Genomic DNA, 18022 nt, shown 5'->3' on the forward strand with positions numbered 1-18022 from the left:
GATCCTCTGTACACTCATATACTTCTGCTGTAGTGTGTAAACAGGGAGTTTTGCATTCCATGCAGGAAAAGCGGCTGAAACATTAATAGGTGGGGCTCCTTCTGCCTCCTTCTCCACCCCAGTTTGATGTTAAGCTAATTCAGTAAACGATTTAAGTTTTAATCTAAAAAAAAAAAAAAAAAAAGGCTTATTTTGATTCCAATGCTGTACTTTGTCGCGTGTGTTTACTTCGGCTGTGACCTGACTTTTATGGGACCATAATTGTTCTGAAGTATGCGCGCGACTCGCCATGTTTCACGCCCGTACCTGCGTGGGGCCCCCAGGGCATGTCGCTCACTCACCAGCAGCGTTGATAAGTTGAGCGACGACAGTGGATTCTTGACCATGGACTCCAGCTTCTTCAGCCGGCTTTCCACTCTGCTCTCCGCTCCCAGCATGATTACAGTCCACTTTGTCCAGTTCAAATGCCGTAAAAAAATGCTAAAAGACAAATTAAAACAAAACACCTGCAGTTTTGAGGGTTTTTTTTTTTTTAAATATATATTTCTCTACCAGTGGTGGAGGCGCACGCCGATCCGTGGCTCAGCTTCTCATATCATTTTTCCTCTGTACACTCGGGCTTGAGTTGTCAGGTTAATTATTCATCCACAGAAAACAAAACCTCCCGACTTCTTTTCTCTCATTAATAAAACATTAAGCGACAAAAGAGAGAGAGAGAGAATCCCGACGTCTTGAAGTTCAGAAACGGGATCTTTAGTCACAGATGCGTCCCGTCAGCGTCACAAACCAGGTAGTTGCACTAAAATCACACAGCACTGCAGGGGGGGTTCAACCTGTGTGACACGGTCGCCAATGGTTAACGCACAACCATACAACTTCCGGTTAAGGATTGTTTTACCAAAATAAAAGCAAACAAGAAAGAAACAAATATACGAAGTGTTTGTATTGTGTATATATATATATATATATATATATATATATATATATATATATATATATATATATATACATCCTCTGACCCGAGCTCAGAGGATGAGAGAGACCTCCCGTGGAGGGGGAGAAGGGAATTATATATATATATATATATATATATATATATATATATATATATATATATATATATATATATATATATATATATATATATATATATATGCAAGCAGCCTGAGTCTGTTTGCATGGAGTTTTCATGTTCTTCCTGCTTCCTGTGCACACATGGGTTCTCTCTAGGTACTCTGGCTTCTTTGTTGAGTCAGGAAACACAATTGTCAGATTAAATAATTAGTCTGAACACCAAACATTAGTCTAAAGTCCCTGTATATGTAAATGCATGGCTATCTGCCCCAGCTGTCTCTGTGTTGCCCTGTGATCTGTCCAGGTCAACCCTGAAGAAGAGGGTACAGACAATGCTGGATAAATAAATAAATGTTGAAAAACAAAATCCTTTTATTTTGAGAAATTTCTTTACATCCGGTTCTCCCATGGAGGGGATTTGTAACTTGCTGCAAAGGACTCAGCACATGTCGTCGACTTCCTTTTACAAGTTCAATATTCTTTGCTTTTAACTTTTTGTCTTCACACCTGACATAAAGCATGTCGATCTATCACTTGTCTCTCTATGATGCTGATAATAATAATAAGAAAGTCTGAAATTAGCCGAGATTCCTGCTGTCTTATCTCATCCATCGGTTTTACAGTCACAGTGCATAGGCTGGAGCAGCTTTAAGTATTTCAGGAATGTTGACTCGCAGCCTTTCAGACAAGTTGGCACTAAGAATAGATATTTACAGGGTCCATGGTGCGTCAGTGTCACAATATAGTTATTTCTCTTATGGGCGTGTTTGATGATTTCATAATGTAAATTGTAGAACTTCAAACGGGAATTGAAAAAATAATTGTAAAAAAAAAAAAAAAAGAGGAAGAAAAGAAAAACCAATATCATAAATGTGTCTTTGCTCATAGAATAACATTTATTTATTTTTATTTTTACAAAGAGATCTCAATCAAGGATCTTGGATATATAATATTTATTCAATACAAACAATCTGACGGTTTCATTCCAGACTGAAGGCTAAATGTGTGTCAAGTGGAGGTCAGACAGTACCTATTGGCCAGGCTGCAAAAGCAACAAACTTTTGTTTTCTTGTCAAGTTCCAATAATTAATAAAAGGAAGTAAATGAATATTGGCATTTGAGGTTGTAAATGATTTGGCTTGTGCTACTAAATTGGGCACCCGGTTGTTGACGGTGCAGCTGTTTTTCAGCAGTGATGTCACCACTGACTCACAGAGGCTGTTGACAAAGTTTCCTTACTGGCTGAGGATGAATCCACCATTATGGAATTACCTGCAGAAACTAGGTGACCCAGAATCAACAGAACAAAAGAAAAGTGTTGCAACTGCATGAGTAAGAACACACTGAATTTCAGATTTGAAGCCCACAAAGTCTTTTGGGAAAAACTGTCACCTCAGCCTCCATTTTTTTTTTTTCCCAGTTTTGAGGTTCTTTTCTTCCAATGATGTTTGACCTGTAATTAGCTCCATTAGCTCTGCTTCAGAAAGAATCCCCACACCATGACTCTTCCACCACTGTTTCACTGAATGAATGGTGAGTTCAAAGTAACGGGTAGTGTATTTTTTAATCAACCATATTTTACTTGCAAATTAATTTAATGTATCCCTTTCACTTTTTGCAATTGACATTTTTGCAAAATTGGCAAAATTGGCAATTTCTACAAGTGCAAACCTGGTAGAGACTTATTCCAAAAGACTTACAGCAGCAGTTGCAACAAAATGTGGTTATTTTCCTTTCAATCACATACAGGCATAAGGAAGTACACCAGGTCTGTGCTTGTACGACAAAATATGGAGGAGCTCAAAGGGAGTGAATTGTCCAATGCCATGAATAAAGAGAACCTTGATGGCAGTATTTAGTATCAAAGAGAAAATAATAGCAAAATGTCTGTATTTGGCATCTGATATCAGTAAAATAGCAATGAGTGATTTTTTTTTTTTTTATAACTAATAACTTTATGCAAACTGCATAAGGGACTCTATGTAATCAGGTGCAAAGTTTTAAAAAGGCAAACACTGCCCTCTAGTGGGCATTTATCATAATAATAACGTGAAAGGGCACAAAATTGTTTCGGCACTCACAAAATATATTCAAATAAAAATACAACAACAACAAAAAAAATGCATCAAATGAAACTTTACCTATGCTTCTTCCATAAGTTAATATAACATCAAATTGTACCTTTTAATTGCAAAAATGAAGTGTTGACAAGCCTCAAAGCTATCTGTCTGAACGCAAGTGTCCTCATCAACCGTGGCAACTGTAATACTGATCACTGTTTGCTACAGCATTTGATGCTTTCGAGTGTAATACCTCATCTGGTAATATTACAAAGCTGATCTTTCTTTACAGAATTGTCAGATAAGAGCAAAAAATATTGAAATCAAATACCCTGTCAGGAGACTGCAAGCATGCATGGCACCCAGTGCTATAAGTCGTTCTGAGTTTGGAGATCAGAAGGGGAAATAGTGACCAATGTGTACCATCTTTGTCAAGACGATCAGGAACCTTGGATTACCAAAGCTACGGTGCACCGGTGAGCGCATCCTCATACATCCTTCGTAGTTTAGCTTTCCTCGGGAAATCTTCGGCCTGACTCTCCCAACACTTGGGAGAAACTTGCCTGCGGATAAAGTATTCATCTCACTAGATTTCTCTCCTTTCTCAGAAGAAGTGAGAAGGCTGGCAAATCTCAGGCAATCACTTGCAAGGGGATAAAATCTCAGAACCGAGCGAGTGTAGCATGTCTTGTATTTATGTTGGGCGGATAGGCGAAATAGAAAAGGCTATACTATATTCCTGGCTTTTGCTCAAAAAAATAGAAAGAGGAAGAAAAACCCTGCTCCTGAAGTTTGAGCCCCGATCGGCCAGGTAACTCAAAACCTGGAGTGGGGAGTTAGCGTGGGATATGAGGAGAGAAACAATGTGGCTCTTTGTGCAAGCCGGGCAGAGAAAACAAACCGTTTCCCCTGGAAAGAGATCATGTTCAGACTCCATCTGAGAAGACCACACAAGGCTGATCAGAGCGCTGTCTGCTGAGTGGAGTAAGGCGAGGAGGAGAGGGAGGAGGAGTAGCGCATCTGGGCAGCCACACTAACTTGCGCGTATATAAACGCTTGAGGGCAATGTCAGACAGGACGTGGATCTGAGGACCTCCCTTTCAAACTCTCAGTCAGCTCAATGCAACACACAACCCAGTGATACTTTTTGGTCCAAAGGAGAAGAAAAAAAAAACAAAAAAAAACGTGTGACTGAGTTGTGTGTTCTTCCACGTTGTTGATTTGTGATGACTCGGCCATCTGGACTGCTTCCTGGGTTGGCACCCTGCTGGTCTGACGGGCTGAGGGACAGGCAGGCAGGCGGGCAGGAGGGTGTTCATTCTGGTGTTGTCCACACAACGGCGTGGCGCTGAATCTGGCACTGCTGGGCGACGTCAAGCAGGGAATCTGTTCATTTGGACAGGATGATAGACGTTTTGAAAAACAGGAGAAAGAGGACAAAGAGCAAAGAAATGCTACATTTCATTTCTGCCATATCTTAAAACAAGATCTACAGCTCTGGACGCTCATTCCCTAATCCACCCATTCTGCATAAACACTTCGAATGAGGCTTTTAGTCATGTCAACACTCAGATAACTGCTGCATAGGGTGCAATCAAACCAAAAACATCTGGCCTATTTTCTCTTTCGCACGCTTTAATTCAAACACACATATTAAAGTCAAACACACACATACATGTAAGGACCAAAGCAGGACTCTGTACTTGCTCTGTCCCATTGCGTTTTAGTTTCAAACGCTCAGTGAATACCCATGTGGTGGAGTCAGGTTACACGGAGCTATAAAATATCCCAAATAAAGGCAAAGAAAAATGAGACGAAAAGGAAAAAAAAAAAAAAACTGGCTTTCTCTTGAGGTAAAATCTTCCAGTCGGCTGCTGACTTTGTCAGAGTGGGTGTTTGTTTAAAAAGAATTTTTACAGTTGGGACAATAGAGCAGCTCAGCTCAGAGGACAGAGGTGGCAAACTAAAGTCATCCAAAGACAGCAGCCGGATCCTGTTACAGACAACGAAAGAGCATACATCTGTTTGAACGACATGACTAAGGCATTGTTATTCCAAATATAATAGTTAGCATACAACGTCCTGTTGAAGTATTTATGTGCTTTGAACTTTTCCACATTTGGTCACACTATAACCATAACCGTCAATGTCATTTCTTGCAGTTTGGTGTAACAGATCAAAACAAAGTGGTGGATAATTTTCAAATGCAAGGCAAATAATGCCAAATGAAATTAATTTTCTTCCAGAATTTCCTTGTAGTAAGCTTCACCCATCAACTCTGATCAGCTTCGCTCTCCCTGCGGAAGGAAAAGCCTCCCCGCAGCATGATGCTGCCACCACCATGGATCATTGTGGGAATGGAGTGTTTGGAGTGATGTGCAGAGTTAAGTTTTTCTCTTCATACAATGTTTTGCATGTAAGGCAAAAAGGGTTAGCAATGTTCCATCCCCACAGCATGCTGTTGCCACAACAATAATGAGGAAAATTGAAAAACCAAGCATCCCTTTTTTCCTTTAATTTCTTTAATTTTAATTTTGCATTGGTCTAGTAAAGAAAATCTCAGAGAAGTATAATGAAGTTTGTAGCTGTAAGGACCTTTGCAAGACTCATTTGGTAAAAATGCAAAAGGACACTAATTGAGTGAAAACTCTTCTGCTACACAGAGTCAGTCAAACATCTGCAATCCAAGATACGGATTTAGATGAATTGTTCAATCTCTATTTAGCAGCTGTCAGATTTAAACGCAATCACTAGTGTGACCCCTGGCCTTTGGAAAGGGATACGAAGTGAAAAACAGGCAGGTTGAAATCTAAGCCATCTCTCTAATATCAGTGGATTAATCTCAGCACATACAGTAAACCAGAAACACGATCTTGTTATGGTAAGATACCACGAGTGAGGATGATGGGTAATGTTACTGCCATTTGGACTACAAGGCGAGTGAAATCAAGAAGGGCTTTTGATTGGTCCAAAAGAGAGAAAGCTCCCCTGCTGCATTCTAACAAAACAATGTCAGAACGATATCGGTGTCACTTCATAGTTTACAGTTAAAGGGACAGTTCTAGACTATTGAAGGGAGGTTTTGTTGAGGGTAAAGCAGTAGCTTTAGTCCAGACAATGGAAGTTTGCAGTCTGAGTAGAGCCAAGATCAAAATGATCCTCAACCAGTAAAAGCAATTCCAAAAATCAAATATGTCACCGTGGTCTTTGCAAATGCTATTTTATAACTCTCTGAACCATAATCATTGAGTATTGAGCAGTTATGTACACTGAGGTCAATGGTTATTTACATGATTAGATCTAAGATCTAATGCCGATCATTTCTCTATGACAGTTGCTCTCACCCAAAAACACTGCAATGACAAGATATTCCCTTGTCATTGCATGGAGGATCACTGGTTCCACTGTGGCTTCAATCTTTGTTTCCCATCCACATTTTGTGTAAGCAACTAATGCAAATATGACAACAGCTTAAAAGTTCATAAAGTCATGTTCACACAAAACTTTTATTAAGATTAGAGTTGTATCAGAAGGCTGCCATCACCTTAATCTGTCACTTAATGTTATCTTCAGCTGTCAAGACCAGCGATGGATTCATGCTAAATAAAGATGCCAAGAGTTATCTATCAAATAGAGAGCTATATTTGAACTAAGCCACACTTCAAATATAATATAATATTCTGAAATAAGTGTGACTTATTTCAAAAACTTCTTCGGGTAAGCAGTTGCAATGAACTCATAACATTTTTGATAAGTTGCCAACTGGTCGTGATGAGGGCATGGCCTTGTTTAATTAAAACCAGTATATTGTCTGTCTATCTTAAACAGACTAATATTCACCAGCAAATCCAAGCCTATAATACAGGCAGTCATGCAAACAAAGCATTGTGACTGTCAGGTTGTGGTGAAGTGATTGCCTTTCAAAGTCACTCTCACTGCTTCTGCCCTCCACCTCCTCTCCCTGCTGTAACCTTAGCCCACATAAAGGTGCCAGGTTACCGGGATTCTCTCTGGTTGGCGCCATACTGTTTAGTGACCATGTGCACACTGTGAGACCAGTGATTAATCTTGCACTGTGTATGTGTGAATCTCCATACAAATACCTTTTTACACTTTACATTGTTATTAAACCACAACTGGAAATATCGAGCAGTTAACAAGCGATGCCGTTCATTGCGCAACATTTTCCTGAACTGGCTCTGACCCTGTGATCAACACGTCAAATGCTAGAAAATAAATTTTTAGTCTGTAGTAATTGAGTGGATTTAAACTATGAACTCATAGCACATTCAGGTTTAGGAGCATAAACTTTGAGTTTAATATAAACCAGATAAATGTTAGTGTTAGTGACATGCATTGATGTACAAACTGGGACAAGAACCCCTTCATTTTTCCATTTTCCATGTAACTGTACAGTTAGTGGGCCAAGTCATAATACCATAAACATATGAAGAGATGCTTAAAGTAATAATTTCTATACGTTCCACATCATATTCTAGTAAAGTTACTCACCTTGTTTCTCTATTTATTCTGATCTCGGATCCTCAGGCATCGCCTCTTCAAGGCTGGCTCCATCTCCACTGCATTGGGCATGTTGGCAGGACTCCGTAAGCTACCCTTGTCCCTGAGTTTGGGCAAGAGTAATGGGGATGTGGTCCCACCTGTCTTTGGTGCTGTGGGCAGGGCATAAGCGTGGTCCTCATCTGGAACGTGGGAATCCTCCCCTGCACCCCCACTGGTTGTTAAGGGCCCTTCTAACTGACCAACTGGACCCTCGACTAGCACTGGGCTAACAACAGAACATTTGTTTTCTTTGATAGCTTCGAGTTCATTGAGTGAAGAATCTTGGGGTGTCACTGGTATTCTTTGGGATAAGGAAGAGTCCAAACTCGTGGGTGTGGATGATGTACCATTTTGAGGATGGCTCTGAGTAGAGGGCTTGACATTGTGTGAATGGCTGCTCTCCATGGGACTGGATGGGCTGTTAGAAGGTGGAGTGAGGGAGTCCGATTGCTGGAAGTCATTTGAAGGTGACGGTGGCAGAGTAATGTTCGGTCTGATGATATTGTGGAACCCTGGTCTGTTAAACTGGCCAGGTCCTGATTCTCCCAGTGCTGCCAGATCCACCATCCCATTGGCACTGGGCTCTAACTTCACTTGGGTCCTCTGGAGAACCCTTTGGATGACTTGTCGCTCTGTCTGCTGATGTATAGTTTTATAGTCTGTCAGTCCCTCAGAGATTTTGGTTGGGCAGGACAATTCATTACACTGTGCTCTGGGGGAGAGTGGTTTAGTTTGAGGTGTGGCTAATGGGGACAAAAATTGCCTTTCTGATTTAACCCAATCTATGTCCTTCAGGTTGGGTTCATTTGTTGAAGTGAAGGTTTGAGAAAAGCTCCCCCCCAGTTTGTTTGCCTCCACTCTACTAGCCTCTTCAGGGATATCTGGAGACACAGACCTAGTAGTCCTGGATCTAGCCCTCTCTACCCCTTCTGGTACAGGCTGGATAACTCCACCATGATTTGGCGTTTCAAAGGCTGTTTTAGGAGGGACTGGAATTGGAATTGGAATAGGTATGGGTACAGGTAAGGGAACAATAATAGGATAAGGAACCAGGACTGTGGGATGGGGTAAAAGAGGACTAAAAGAGGGGATACCGTAGTTCATTATTGGAGGCACTGGGACAGGTCCTCTTGGCATTAGGTTTAGAGGAGGTGAGTGTAAGCCAGGGAAATAGGCACCAGGAAAAGGGTGCATAAGTCCTGGGGGATTCATTGAAGAAGAGGTAGGGGGCTGCAAAAGAGGAGAGTGAGGTGGTCTGTGGATAGGGCTGGAAGGAGGGCCTGCATGTCTGGGAGGATTGGCCAGGGGACTCTTTAGACCCTGAGCATGAAGCGGGGGCCTGATGAAGGGCATGGGGATTTGAGGTAATGGCTTTTGATCCAGAGGTGGGCGAGGAGGTGGAGGAGGAAGAGGAGCTGGATGAGGTGTGACATCCATAGTAGGTATGGATCTCTCCAGGTTCTTAAGCCCTGAAACCGAGACCCTTGAAGAGGATGAAGAAGATGATGCTTCTGAGGATGACAAAGATGTTGATTCCACCGGTCCATGAATTAGGACTGATCCTTTGGGAGAGAGATTTCGATTGCGTGCATCCCCCGTACTGATGGTGCTGCTGTTCCAAGACTCAGGAGTAAGTAGCTTCTGCCCCGGTACATTGCCATCCACTCTCCCATCCTGACTGTTTCTGTTTGGGCTGGAGCTGGTGCTGGTTAGGGCTGCACGAGCTTCTCGGTAGAAGACATCCATCTTGTACTGGTTGAGACATTTGATGCTGCAGAACTGAAGCCGTTCTTCACCAGATCCAAAGTCCAGGTACTCCTTTGTGTGACGAACATGCTTGCACCAGTCACAAACCTGTGGCACAGGCGAGAGAGACTGCGGGAGGTCAATGAAGGATCCCATTCTTGCTTCAAACTTATTTAAACATACAAAAACAGGGAGAAAATGGGTTTTTCTGGTGTATCTGGATGATACATTTTATACCTATCAATAATTTCCCAAGAATAATAAAGAAAACATTAATAATTTCCTCTTACTCTGACATTAGTGTTTATCTTTAACACTAATCTGGGTGAGTCCTCAGGATGGGGGCGCTGAGGGGATGTCTCGACATGGAGGTCTTCATCTCTGGCCTAACAAGGAGAAACCACAAAGTGACAAACACACCACTAGAAGGAACACTAGTATCTTTAAAGATTACACTGGAATTGTTGTGAGATAATCACATATCACTCGATGTTCCTCTTTATGAAGCATCAAGGTCAAAATACAAAGGTCAATAAAAAAGTTAAAGTTTCATGCTACTTATTTTGGTGTTGATGCAGTGCTTTATTTTTTTCCTTCCCCTGACAGAATTAATATAAGGAAATTCCTTCTGATTCATGTAAGACGATCTGCAGGGGATCTGAGTGCTCCCCCATCTCTGTGACCCAATGAGTCGTGTTGAGTTACGAAACATGAGGCAGCTGAAGGTATGGTATGCACTGAAAGTGGACACCTCGCCCCAGGCCTTCTGGCCTTCCTCTCAGACAAGCAGCAACAAGCCAGCAGAAGTGCTTTCCTCCCCTGCCACAAAAAAAAAAAAACTAGACAGCTTGTTGTGCACACTCTGCTCATATTTACTATGTGTCTCTCTGTTGTTTAAAAAAGAAAAAAAAAACAAAACAAGAAAGATGAAACACCACACATCGGTATGTCATCCTGAATATTTAAATATCAGGTAATCTTTTTGCGGTGGAAAGGGAAAAAAAACATGGCTTTGTGCATCGGAGTGTTTCTCTACAGTTGCAGCTTTCCTGTCCTCCAGACCAAAGCCACTTAATGGCCGGCCCCTTTTGCATTAACTTGAAACTGATCCTACGTGTCCTGTGCAAAGTTTGACCTCCCTCCACTCCTTAAATGGATCCTTTAAATAAACCAATCACTTCTGACCTTTAAAGATTGAAAGAATTTGTTGTTGAAAGTCTTTGAACCTGCAAGAAGACATATGAGGCTTAAATTCCCTCAGTCACAGATGTATGTGTTTGTGTAGGCACCTGACTGTTTCTGGTTATGCTATGCACGTATTTAGGGTTAGGGTACCCGTATTCATTAATCATCACAGGTTAATTGTTGTACTCCATCACCAACCTTGTTGCGCTTGAAGTAGGCCCGTCTACAGGCGGCAAAACACTTCTCACTGCAGAAGCTCTTGAGCTCTGAGCCCATACACAGCGAGTAGCGCTTTACTCCCTCCTTCTGGCACCAAACGCAGACTATTTGCACATTCTGCACATCTTCCACTGCAGAGAGATGGGAAAAAAAAGCAAAGAAATCAGGGTAATCAGAGATATTTTTTGCATAATTCTGCGCAAAAATCGCATGCATCGCTTTAAATCTGCGCAGGTGGACATACATAAAAACTATTTAATTTCCTCAGAGCTTATTAAACAGCTAAACAAGTTAGACATAGAGTAGAATCTCAAACCATTTACTTAAAACTGGATGTGCTCCAAAGCTTCCAGCCAGTGCATCCTGTAATAAATTAAATGAAGGTGTCTCAGGCTTGTATTTTATCAGAGTCCAGATATCCTGTTACATCTGCGAACACCTTATTGCCAGCTGGGATTTAAGCAGGTTTGTTGTAGTGAGAAACTACATGGACAGTGAAATTCTGTTTTGACCAAACTATCCGGCAATCGTTGATTGATAATGATCATGTCAGCATTTTTCAGGCTACTCACATCCATGAAAAGTGAGGATAACTCATATGTCTGAGTAGTGAAAAAGCATGGAGGGAACGGAAAGAAACACTTTTCTCTCATAGACTCTTTCAAATGAAAATCCTGTTTTGCCTCATATATTTCTTTAATGGGTAAATTGGCAGTCACAAGAAAAGTTCTCCACAAGAACGTTAGTAGTCCACATTTATAGTAACAAAAATTATATTGATTTAGGTAATAAAATTTACTTCTAATTTCTCTAGAGATGATGGCTGGATTTAGTACTTATTAGTCTCTGACCTGTGATTAGCCTCTCTTAAACACAAAACCCTGATCTTTTACAGGTCAGTGAAGGCACCACGCTCAAGCGGTACCAGTTCATGCTTACAACACCCTTCAGTGTGTCCAAGCGTCCTGCGACAGCTCAGTTCGTACCTTCACTGGGGATGTTTCATCAAATTAGGGAAGCGAAAACTGACACAGCATTGACTGCAGTAGATTACAGGCAGACTATGTTACAGCTATCTTGTTGAATTTTCAGATCCTGTTTGGTAACATAGTGGATTTTTATCTGCAAATTTGCAAACTCCTTCAGATTACAAGCAAATACAAAAAAATTTGTTGCACATCAAACTATTATGATATCCACCAAATATCATCTTAGGTTTCTCTCACATCAACTTTATGACTTTACATATTTTGAATTTTCACAGTACATCAACATTATATTACTACAACCAATGAGGACTGTCATGAATTCAGAAGGCGGTCCAGAGAACCACTGAGAAAGAAGCTGCTGACCAGAACTGGGAACTTTTCTTTTTTACCAGGGAAGTCAGAGACTCAAAAATTTTATCTTTTTTTAAACCCATTAACAGTCATGATGACACTAGTGTCCTCATGAACCCACTGGACAACATGTTTTGTTTTTGGAGCAACCGATAAGGGGGTTAAATAGTGCATGCATCATACTCCAGCACCAATAGTTTCTGCTAATAACTCTTTGGTAACTAAAGGTTGGCTGTTTTGAGCATCTGGGAGGCACAAAGGCTCTAAGAATTTATTTAAAAGGAAAAGGCAAGTCAGTATTTCCTTCAGGTTGGTGTGCAAAACTTTGGTAGTTGTTTGTCAATTTGATCTTTCATGGTTTCACACTTTCACTTGTTTTTAACTTGAATCTTCTTGCTCAAAAAGAAGCTGTCTGCTGCAGGTACTTTAAGGAATTAACCTGCAGACTGTTGTTTACTGCTAGTTATGCTGACCGTCATACTAATTTCAGCTATGAAAAATAAGATGGAAATGAAAGTTAAAAATGTTCATTTCAAATGATGTTGTTCTTTTTGTAATTTAGCTGTGCTCTGATTAGAGTGATCATTCTGTCTCTCTCACACAGTGTGACATCACTCATGCTCATAATGTAATATTCTTCACATCAGGAATCAGGAAGGCTAAACAAAATATTATGAATATTGGCAACTATGGTTCTACAAAGAAACTGGACTCAGTTCAAATCTTTATCGGAAATTTCTGATAGGTGCATTTCCAGATAACCTCAAGGTTTGTTAGTATTTCACTAGAAATAGCCACTTCAGTGTTAAGAACCCTTTACCCAGTGATAAGCACCGTGTAACTGAAGGATAAACACACATGTCATGTAACTGCAGCAGCTCCTCACTTTCTCTGGAGCTTCAGTTACTGCTCAGGAAAGAACTGAAACTAATACCTGTTCCATCGCTTGCAGCTGATCTTACACTCTGGCCTCGCAGGACATACAGTAAATATCATGGATTATCAGTTCTGGTGCGCTATGCTTGTAAACCAAAGACATATTTTAATGTGCAGGCTTAGCAGAGGCCACTTAGTTCTTGATAGCTGGAGAAGACCTCTCGTACCTGCTGAAGGTTTTATGAGGGGGACGATGACAGGGGCATTCTTGTGCTCCTTCGGCGTGGTCAGGATCGAGCTTGTTGAGGAAGAAGATTGAGACGAGGAAGGGACACTGGAGAGGTCCCTCTCTCCACTCTTCATGGCCAGGACTGAGTGGCTGACTTTGGCGTCCAGGCTCTTGGGTTTTGGCAACGAGTTTTCTGGGAACGGACAAAAAGATAAAAAATAAAAAAAAACTGTAACAGGAATCCAGCTTTTGTAAAACAATACAGCAACGTAAAACCACAGTGTGCTTTACGGGAGGACATGATAACTTCTGCAAAAACAACAGGCACATCTGGTTGAATGTAACTTGAGGACTTGCAGCCACAGGAGACGATGTCTTGCAGTGACTCAGTGTCTGCATTATAACCTGCTGAACCTGTTAGTTGGTGTAACGCTGCTCTAAACAGTGACCTGTCACCACCTGCCCCCCCTTTACCTTTTAGCACAGACACATGCTGCCGCCTCTCCCTGTAGTTTCTGATCTCATTGGCCTCCGACTCTCGGAGGTCCACCTTGTCGTAGCCGTACCATCCCAGGAGCTCATTCATAGTGCTTTCTGCAAATGTCTGCCAGAAATAAAGAGGAACAAAAGTCAGAACTCCAACTTATGTCAAGCAAAGCAATAGGAAATTGTGAACGTGCATCTTGGGGTTATTACTGGAAGTTTTTATCCTATGGTAAACATAATCAAAGCTTCCTAGTCTGAGACAAAGTGAGGGATTCTTTCTCAGCCACGGCCCTGTTGGGAGAAATGAATAGGGGCACAGTGGAGTACAGTGCGACTCTTTTTCCATGATGTATTCAAGTTGTTTACTCTTGCTTAATCTGAGACGGAAAGGTTTATAACCCAACACCAGTGTGAAATCTATGAATCATCCTTTGTTTATCCCTTTTAATTGGAAAAAAGAAGGAGAGAGGAATATTATTCTGAAAAAAATGTTGATGTGTGACCTCAGCTTATTTATTTATTTATTTTTATTATTATTATTACGACCAGATGAAAAAAAATATATACTAAGGTCTTTCTCTTTATCCACCCACCTCTCTCTGTGGCTTTAGAGGAACCCGATTGGAGGAGAAACCTGATCCGGAACGGGCAGAAATCAGAGCGGGACACCCAACACCACCGAGTGGTCCCACGGTTCTCGGAAATGCCCCGCTCCTCTCTTCTCCTTCTAACGTCCACAACTCCTTCTCTCCTCCTCCAGCTTTCCCCAAACTCTCGTCTCGTTTCTTTTTTCATTTTTTTCCCTTTCCTCCCATCTCCCCCCCCCACCCCCCCACACACCCACCCACTTCTCCACCCCTGCCCTGTCCTCCTCTCCACATCCCGGCACCTTCCAGGCCTGACACCCGACACGGCGCTGCCTCTCGGGTTTCACCCCCTTTTCCAACACAGCCAGTGTGCTGTGGTGTTGCAGCGCTTGTAGTACTGACTGCACATTCTTTCCTCGCTCCGACCTCCGCAACCCGGGGCCTCCGACAGAAATGGATCTCTCCCTATTTGCTTGCTCACTTTCTTGCTCTGTCTGTTCTGGGAGAGAATGCGTGTGTGTGCGTGTGCGGGTGTGTGCGTGCGTGTGCGTGTGTGTGTGTGTGTGTGTGTGGGTGCGTGTGTGTGTGTGTGTGTGTGAGTGTGAGTGTGAGTGTGAGTGTGAGTGTGGGTGGGTGGGTGCGTGAGTGGAAGCGGCGGTATCATATCCCGCTAAATATGCCTAACGATGATTAAAGTCAAGGATCCGGTGTCTGGTGCCGGCGAATCGGGCTCTGACGTGGAGGCAGCGGGGTCCGAAGTGGTGCTGAAACAGATGCGTTACAGAGAAAACACCGGGGCAGACCTCAGTTGAACTAGAAATCGGTTTCTCTCACTGTTTGGGCCTTCTTCCATCTGCATATATCCCGGTGTCACTTTCTCTTTTCTCCTGTTTTTTTTTTTTTTTTTTTTTTTTTTTTAGTGATTTTTCTTTTCCCTCCTCCTTATCCACCCACTGCACTTCCCACAATGTTGTTTTTGTTTCTTTTTGGCAGTTTAGACAAACATCTGCTTTGTGAGAGTGACAAGCCATATCCCAAACCACGGAGAGAGAGAGAGAGAGAGAGAGAGAGAGAGAGAGAGAGAGAGAGAGAGAGAGAGAGAGAGAGAGAGAGAGAGCTGCAGCTGCAAGCCAAAGGCAACAAACTGGGCCGACCCAGAGATCCAACCCAGGCAGGCTTACATCAGGCCAGGGGGATAGTGTTTCAAGTGTTTTGATTAAAATTAGTTAAGATGAAACAAAACACCTCCTGTGGATATCAAACGCTGCAATCCAAGCCACTTACACACAAAAACAGCGGATTTTTTTTCCTCCATAGAAGGCCCCCTTCCTCCCCTCGTCCTCCCCAGGAAGACGTGTTGTCTTTTTTGATTTCCTCGCTACGGCTTCAAGGATCCTCAGATATCATTTTAACAGCAGAGTCAAGAGTCTCAAATAGCCTGTGTCCAAACCCAAACAAAGCACACAATCCACGGATTGGTTTCCATGCAATGGGCTCATAATGGTGGGAGGGAATCGTGTCTGTTACTGCGATTTAACCAAAGACCCCGGCGAGGGATTCTGAACACTTTGTGAGACTTTTATTTACTATGCGTGTTTGCATTCTTTACAGCTGTACGGCAGATCCGCAGAGTTTTCCCAGTACGCGGCTGGAGCAGGCTATTTTAAGGAATATGAATGCCCTCCCCTCTCTTTCTCATGAGCCTCTGTGGTGCGGCGATTGAGCGCACCGCAGGGAGCGGGGAAGAAGTGACGCACATCTGGATCTCCTCTGGACATTGGAGAGTGCGCGTCCGGCCACAGCTGGCCCACCATGGCGTCACTGGATGACCAAGTGTCAGCCTGTTCTTTCCATTTTCAATTCTAATATTATTTAATCAAAAAGTCAACATCTGGGCGACAACTTTCATTCATATTAAAAAAAAGTATATATATATATATTTTTTTTCTTTAAATGCAATTGTTGTCCTCTAAAATTGAAAAGCGGCATGCTTTTTCTAAACTTACCAACAACAAAAATATATGATGATTTTTATTATTATTTTTATTATTATTATTTTAAAAAAAGGGGGGGGGGTAATTAGTGTTCAATGTCGGGACTATTCCAACAAACACTGATCTGTGCGCATTTTGCGCGTATAGAGAATTGTTCCAAATCTACCCTCCTACCTTCATCTCCTGGTTGATTTCCCTCTTCACTGGGTGCGCTGGTTTCCTGCTGCGTTTATTTTCCGGAGGTCTGCCTTTCTCCATCTCTGGCATACTGTAGTCCCGTTCAGGCTGGATCCGACCCGGATCGGTGACTCGAGTGTCAGCTGAGGGGAAGTTTTCGCGGAGTCGCGCAGAGTCACAGAGGGAACTCGTCAATCCCGGTGACAGTGGCTGTCATTCCCCGGACGCCTGAGTCTCTCGTTTAGGGCTCCGCTCCATTCGGGTAGCACTGAACATGCGTGTGTAGTCCCCTCTTTGGAGGCTCCGCTGTTTAACAATCCCCTCACTCTCTCCTCTCTCCACTGCTACCAAGCTCTGAGTGATGCACAACATGCGTCTTCCTGTTAAAACTTTCAAAATAGACTCCGTCTGCGACACGACAGGTGAAATCCACAGCGGGGAAACCCAACTTTTTAAATTCATGAACGTCGTATTTTACTGTGACGTTTTAAGATTAAATGAAACGCTCGGTTTAAGAATTTGAATGAAGACGCATCATATTTTAGGGATTTGAGTCAGACTTTTGAATGTCCTCGGGAGCGTCTTTTGAATTATAAAATATTTGTATTCTACGTTTCAATGAATTTTATTTGGGTTTTACAGAAACAAAGGGGCATTATTTTCCTTCCAACGTTGCAGCCAAGCACTGGTTGGCGAATCATTGCATAACTGTGAAATGGAAGGTTATATTTTATTCAGTTTTATTTTGCAAATAAAAATCTGAAAAGTGCGGCTTGCATTTCCATTCAATCTCCCTGAATCAACACGTGTTGCTGGAAACAGTTTGCACTTTTAAAGTGTAATTTTTTGCCAAATCTTCTTTGCAAAATGCTTCAACCTCAATCAATTTTTGTTGTTTCACAATCAGATTAAGATTTGATTTCTGACTGGATCATTGCAAAAAAAGCAAAAACTTATAGGCTTTGATCTGAACCATTAAATTGTGATTTATTAAAAGATGTCATCCTGTGAGAAGGTAAACCTATGCTATATGTCTGTATCCTGCACCTTCCACATCTCAGGTGAAGCATCCACACAGAATGAGGCTGCAATGAGAGCAAGTTCAATGAGAGCAAGTTTAATGAGAGCAAGGTGCAGATTAGAGCACCTTGCTCCACATTTTTTATGCGTCCTAAAAGACACCCTGCAAAATATGAACAGTTGCTTTTCTCTGTTCCATAAAAGCCAGATTTGTGCAGTGCATAACAATCAGTTCAGGTGACTTTGCATTTGAGGTGTGTGGGTTTCTGCTGCACCTCCGCACTCGCCACGGAAATCTTGGCTACTAATCTAAACGATATATTTTTTGGCCAGCCGTCAGTTTAGGCTGAATGCCATGTGTTGGCATCTATCCCTAACCTGCCAAATGTGTTCATTTACCTTCATTTTGTTAATTCTTCGCTAATGTTCTTTAACAAACCTCAGTAACACTTTATTTGAAGGGGTG

General features: G+C 42.1%; 2 protein-coding genes across 7 annotated transcripts in view; both read right to left on the reverse strand.

Moving 5' to 3' along the window:
- LOC103457451 (rho-associated protein kinase 2-like) overlaps positions 1-815 on the reverse strand; it is a 35018-nt gene extending 34203 nt beyond the window's left edge. For 2 of the 5 annotated variants that reach the window (XM_017302345.2, XM_008397585.3), the window contains exon 1: positions 342-814. In XM_017302345.2, the coding sequence (XP_017157834.1) occupies positions 342-437 (96 nt within the window). In that variant the 5' untranslated portion in view covers positions 438-814. The other 3 variants (XM_081602265.1, XM_017302344.2, XM_081602266.1) reach the window with 3 other exon arrangements.
- Positions 816-1947: 1132 nt separating this feature from the next.
- Positions 1948-16889, reverse strand: LOC103457453 (sine oculis-binding protein homolog). 2 transcript variants are annotated; one of them, XM_008397587.3, is made up of 7 exons: positions 16534-16889; positions 13767-13896; positions 13291-13485; positions 10827-10978; positions 9734-9829; positions 7647-9551; positions 1948-4520 (listed from the first exon to the last, which is right to left on the reverse strand). In XM_008397587.3, exons 1-6 carry the CDS (start codon positions 16624-16626, stop codon positions 7656-7658), a joined length of 2562 nt encoding a protein of 853 aa, XP_008395809.1. In that variant the 5' UTR covers positions 16627-16889; the 3' UTR covers positions 1948-4520; positions 7647-7655. The 2 variants fall into 2 exon arrangements, with proteins under 2 accessions (XP_008395809.1, XP_008395808.1); XM_008397586.3 differs by having other exon boundaries at positions 7647-9572.
- Positions 16890-18022: the final 1133 nt, after the last annotated feature.

This window comes from Poecilia reticulata, chromosome 21 (assembly GCF_904066995.2).
Source record: "Poecilia reticulata chromosome 21, P_reticulata-male-v2, whole genome shotgun sequence".
Classification (NCBI taxonomy): domain Eukaryota; kingdom Metazoa; phylum Chordata; class Actinopteri; order Cyprinodontiformes; family Poeciliidae; genus Poecilia; species Poecilia reticulata.

What these genes read in the sequence shown, in the direction of transcription:
- LOC103457453 (XM_008397586.3), bottom strand. Translation starts at nt 16,626, where the DNA reads ATGCCAGAGATGGAGAAAGGCAGACCTCCGGAAAATAAACGCAGCAGG. An exon ending in CCTCATAAAACCTTCAGCAG is followed by an intron (nt 10,979 to 13,290) that starts GTACGAGAGGTC and finishes ATCTCTCTGCAG; the next exon opens with TGGAAGATGTGCAGAATGTG. An exon ending in CCTACTTCAAGCGCAACAAG is followed by an intron (nt 9,830 to 10,826) that starts GTTGGTGATGGA and finishes TCTCCTTGTTAG; the next exon opens with GCCAGAGATGAAGACCTCCA.